The sequence below is a fragment of the Amphiura filiformis genome, chromosome 13 (genome assembly GCF_039555335.1).
Source record: "Amphiura filiformis chromosome 13, Afil_fr2py, whole genome shotgun sequence".
NCBI lineage: Eukaryota > Metazoa > Echinodermata > Ophiuroidea > Amphilepidida > Amphiuridae > Amphiura > Amphiura filiformis.
In genome coordinates this window covers 49,271,817-49,277,462 of record NC_092640.1, presented here as the reverse complement: position 1 = coordinate 49,277,462, position 5,646 = coordinate 49,271,817, and the positions used below count along the sequence as shown (strand labels likewise).

General features: G+C 35.4%; 1 protein-coding gene across 1 annotated transcript; it reads right to left on the bottom strand.

The window, feature by feature from the left end:
* Window positions 1–246: 246 nt before the first annotated feature.
* LOC140168474 (uncharacterized) lies at window positions 247–3,939 on the bottom strand. Its single transcript, XM_072191872.1, has 2 exons — window positions 3,117–3,939; window positions 247–1,592 (listed from the first exon to the last, which is right to left on the bottom strand). Exons 1-2 carry the CDS (start codon window positions 3,763–3,765, stop codon window positions 361–363), a joined length of 1,881 nt encoding a protein of 626 aa, XP_072047973.1. The 5' UTR covers window positions 3,766–3,939; the 3' UTR covers window positions 247–360.
* Window positions 3,940–5,646: the final 1,707 nt, after the last annotated feature.

The following is a 5,646-nucleotide window of genomic DNA, read 5'->3' as shown; positions in this document are numbered from 1 at the left end:
GTGTAGGGTGGGTAACATAAGTGCGGACTTTCTTTCTGAGCAGTTTATACAGAGTTTTGTCATAAATGCTGGAAAAAAAGCATGTTGTGTCACGTATTAGTACATAAGATCAAAGTAGTTTGGGGTACCTTGCAATATGACACTGTTGCCGAAATTAAATGCACATGTAAGTAAGGTTTCGCTGAGAGGTCAAATTACGAATGTTTTCCTGTCCAGTGACAAAACGTTTTATTATGAACAAAAAACATTTTATCGGCTCTTAAAAACATAATGTTAGAATTTTTTGCAGCAAGTTTCCAATACATTTTCTATTTCATTCATATACCGTTATGCAATATATTTAAATAATTCTAACATGTTTTATGTTTGGAGGATATCATGATTGTTGTTGATATCTGCACTGGGTTCGTCTTCACTGGACTCAACATGGATGGATGCAGTGGAGGACCAAATATTGTTTACACGAGGATCTGGGGAAGGATCGAGTCCGCTATCAGAGTCATGTCTTGGTCTGTCTAATTTAAGATGATTAGGATTCTTGAGTTTTATTTTGCTCTCACAGTTATCGCTGCGGTCATATAGCGGTGTTGTTTCGCATTCTTCATTTTCTTCGTCATTGGTAACCTTCATTTCGCTACCATTATTATTGATGCGTGTCTTCAATGGAGTAGCTTCAAAAGCTTCTTCATCCTCGTTTCCGCTATCATCAATATTCAATGTCATAGAGGCTTTTATATTGAGATTCATTCCGAATCTCTGATCTGACATGCAGCCATCAACCTTATCAAAATCTGTTTCAGGTGGACGCGGTTCTGAGAATAAAGGCCAGCTTTGTTTCTCCATATTTTCCTTGCTGACATCCTCGTAATTACCTATTTCTTTCGAATTGCCCACATGTACTTCCACTATCTGGGTGGTCCTTTCCAAGCTGTAATTTCTTTCTAATTTGCTAACGTTACCATCCTGCTCAATATTGAACCCGTCAACGTCCATGTTTGATGTCTTATGGTCTCGATGTCTGCTCTGTTCACATATATCTGAACGATTTCTTAGGTATATGGTATCACTACTACCATCGCTATCTTTATTCTGATGGTGCTCAAAATTGTATTCACTGGCAACAATACATTTGCTGACGTCCTCTGTAATATCATAATTTTCTTGATCACATTGTTCTGGAGAATTTAGACGGGGTGTGATGGGTTCATTTCTGGTATTATTAACCTTTTTAGACCTTTTTAAATTACCCTTTAAGTTTGATGTCTTACTACTTTTAGCATCTCTACAATATCTTTCTCTCGGAAGTGGATCTGAGAAATCTTCAATAAGAAGGCTTAATCGATGGCCCAAACTTGTATTACTTTCTGTATCACTATCATCATCATCATCATCATAACTGTCCTCCCCATGAAACAGATCTGATCCTCCTGAATCTGATATAGATGCTTCTGCAGTTCGGGAGGTGCTTGGAAGTGACTCTTTATTATTTGAGACTGTATTAGACTCAATAATCTGTGACGTTTGATGATTCAAGGTTATATATTGTGCGTTTGTTCCACCGTTAATAGCAAACGTCCTTTCAATTGATGAATCTGCATAAGAAAATATGATTAAAGATAAGATTAACATGTCTCCTTCACACAGGATAAATTTAAGATAATTCAAATAAAACGACCAATAGAGCATAATTATTGACATACTTTTAAAAATATAACATTAATCAAAACAGACCACTCGAAGTTCTTATACCGTAAACGTACGCCTAATGGCACACCTGGGCTCCTTTGCCTTTGTGGTAAATTTCATGTACAAATAGAGAGCTCCCTCTTCTAAAATTCCCAACAAGAGTTAAGGGTACGTGCCCACTATTTGCTGGTGGAATTTTTGATGGGAGGCCACTTTTAGTTTGTGTATAAAATTCCAGTTACTAGTATGTCAATGAAGCCCATATCGCCAATAGGCGAATGTTTACGGTATGAGATCAATCTCAATGTCAAAATAATATATAGACATGGGGAATGGAAAGATGAAACTGTTTTGAGAGTCAGTGACATCTGGACATTCTTCAAAGACACTGGCAATCCATTTAAGGGGATAAGGGAATGGAAGCGCCCTTTCTTAAAGCAAATACACCTCCCGCCTACTCTGGTTTCGCAACTGAACCGCAGACTGTAACATCAAAAACGCATGGAAAAAAAGTGGCATGATCGACGGGAATTATATAAATAAACATAATTTTTCACCAGGTTCGACGTCGCAAATAACAAAGGAGACAAAGTGATCCCGTCTGGGAAACGAACCCAGGACCTCAGGTTTACGAGACCTGTGCTTTAACCACTCGGCCACGGGAGCTTCATGATTAGGCTGGTTGAAATATATTTCTTCACAGAGCGGATGGCAATATATTTCTCATATTTACGACCCATCTACTATGGGCTATTTGTGCCGAGGAGATAAGTTTAAGTGACCGCTTATGAGTTCAAATTTTCACCAGTCTAATCATGAACCTCGTAAACATAAGGTCCCGGGTTCGATTCACAGTCGGGATTACTTTTTCTACTTGTCTCATTTAATATTTGCGACGACGAACCTGGTGAAAAATTATGTTTATCAAAAATGCAATTGCATATGTAATTTGCATTATTGACTATATTTAAGGTTAATGGTTTAACTCTGGAATTATGGAATGCTTTAGTCCTCATTGTTTGTCTGCAGTCTGTGAGGTCAAATTAGGGCGAAATATGTTAAGTTATGGTGCCCCTCCGCAAAAAGTAAAAATTAATTAAGCATTGTTTTGGTGTGTTTTTTTTAAAAGTTTTTCAAGCTTTAACAAAATAAATAGATATTTAAATATCTAAATTTTACAAATTCATTAAATAACTAAGATATTTTAACCAAGAATGTTTTGTTTGTTACATTGCCCGACAAAATATGGGTCAAGAACTTTTATATATATATACTTTCGTCTTGCGACCAACAATATTTTAGTAGTTATGAGATAAAATGAAGCTCAAAAGTTTCCATAATTCCAAGGACCGTTCCTAAGGCAGTGTAAGCCAATGCTTGACGCATTTTAATATAATTGATATTGTTACAGTCATTAATTAAAATGTTACCTGTGTCCCTATTTCCATAGAATCCATGTTGTTGAAGCCATTTTCCAACTTTGTTTATTGCCTGGGGTGAAACCATAATTATTAAAACAACGAATATTACTCCACTAGCAACAAAAAGAACATTAGGATCCTTTATGGATTCCATTGGTTGAACGTCATTATTTCTACTGGAGGGGTTATCCATTTGCAACTCCCCTTCCTCGTAGGACTGACTTTCAAGCTCTTCTCCACCAGGTAGTTCCCTTCCAGTGATATCGACACCATATTTTATATCATCGAGGAATTCTCCTCGGCAAGACTTTGTGCTCTCATGGTAGATCAATTCAGGATCATAACACATTTTACTGCATTCCACGTCCTTGGTTTCCGTGCATGGTGATAGTTCACGTACTCCTGTACATTTGGAGCATCGTTTGCATACAATCGCAATGTTGCCAGTTACATTATACTTTGATATGTCCTTAGTAGTAGACGGCCAATACTGAAACCAGCCTGATTGACAGTGTTGTGATGAAATTGATAATTCCATTTCGACGCCATTTTCTCCGTGAGCAATTACACGATGAACTTCAGCACAACATGTATGCATTGCTACATTCACACATATTTGCACCCACAGTAAAGCGCTGCAGGAAAATACACACAGCATATTAGATACATCAAATATGGCTGATATTATCCTGCATTTAGTAAACCTTATTACTGCAAGGTCATGTTCAACGGAGTTGAAGTAATAACGATCTGTAAACAATGCATGTGTGGCTTTATTTTTAGCTAGCTGTGAGACAAACAAACACGACCGATACAAAATGTGCGTTGAACTGTAGAGTTCGATGCGATATAAAATCAAACGTGGTGCAATTTTCACAACAATCATAATTAATAACATTTTCCAATTATTATGCTACTATCTTTATAGCAACGTGCCCATCTCCCTTATCATTCCAGTGTATTATTTGACTTACTAATAATTATATATTGTATTTTTTTCTTAATTGGAGATTCATATTTAGACTTTTTTGTTTGTTTTGTGTGAACATTTTGTACGATTAATTTTGTTGTAATACTGCAGACGCGTACTAGTATAATGCGTGCTATAAATAGCCACACGTAAAACAAGATGGGCATAGGTCGCTGCGCGGGTAATTCCCGTACTTAAATTTCACTTTATTTACATACTAAACTAACCTCGTTTTTATTCATATAACACACAATGCTTCACAAAATTATTGCACAATAAAATTCCCCCAATTTTATTTTCTATTTAATTCATCATTTCGATTTTATTTGCAATTAAATACCTATTCAGTGATTTGCTCCTTTTTCTTTAAACCTTTGTTAGTAGCATTAATATGCTAACATAGCTTGCAAGTGGTTAGGCCAGAAGCCGTGTGTATTAAATAAATTTACAAAATAGGACATTTTACATACAAATGTAATACGTCTCTTAAGGGCTCGGATAGCGCGCGACGTTTTCACTTATTTTTATGGGACCCGAGAGCACATCAGACATACCGGATTGGGAGTAATGTATATCCTCACTATAAAAGGTCAAACTATTCAATTGATCGTCGGCTTTTCATCCCAACTTCATACAGGTTACATACATATCATTAGATTTATAAAGTTTACTTCCGAGGACTATCAAATATTAACAATTTGCCATAAAATGTCCATCATATTGCGAATGATAAAAAAAAACAATCTAAATTATTTGATATGCACTCTTTGACGTCTGAAGTAGATATATTAACTACATAGTGTCACGTGTTTGTATTTGGCCAAATTTGCCAAATTTCATTAAAAATACCTAATTACAATTTTGATGACATATCTTTCACTTTTCAGCAATTTAATTTCGTTTACAGTTTCTTTGGGATATGCTGCTGGATATGCTTTTAATGTTGTTTTTTTGTTTTGTTTTTTCACAGAATAATTGTATGCTGAGCTTGTAACATAAAATACTATGATAACTTATTAAGGGATCGGATAGCGACGTTTTTACATTATTATGTGGGATCTGAGGGCATAACAGACACCGAATTGCATTCTAAATACAAGAAATGTCCTTCTAATATCAAATAATTTTGATTTTTTTTTATTGGCGATATAATAAAAATGTATGGCAACATATAAAAAAAATATATTTTTGACTTAATAAGTCCTGAAAGTAAAGTTTATAAATCTGATCAATCTCCCTACGTCATACATTAATTCATCCTTTTATACATACTCCCTTGTGACGTTTCAGCATTGTTTCCTTTACCTGTTTTAGAGTGTTATTGAAAAGCAGCCGTAAATGTGAGTATAAGTAATTGTATGTTTATTCCACGAACAAAAGTATCACCGGACCATGCTATTTGAATGGAACCAATTTCTTCTGAATAAGTTATTCCAACCACTTTAATTGAAATGGTAGACTTACACAGATTGTTAACCCTAAGAGAAAGGTGTGAAAACCACATGTTGAGAGATTTATTGATTGCTGGATTGATTACTTGCTTGCTTGCTTGCTTGCTTGCTTGATTGA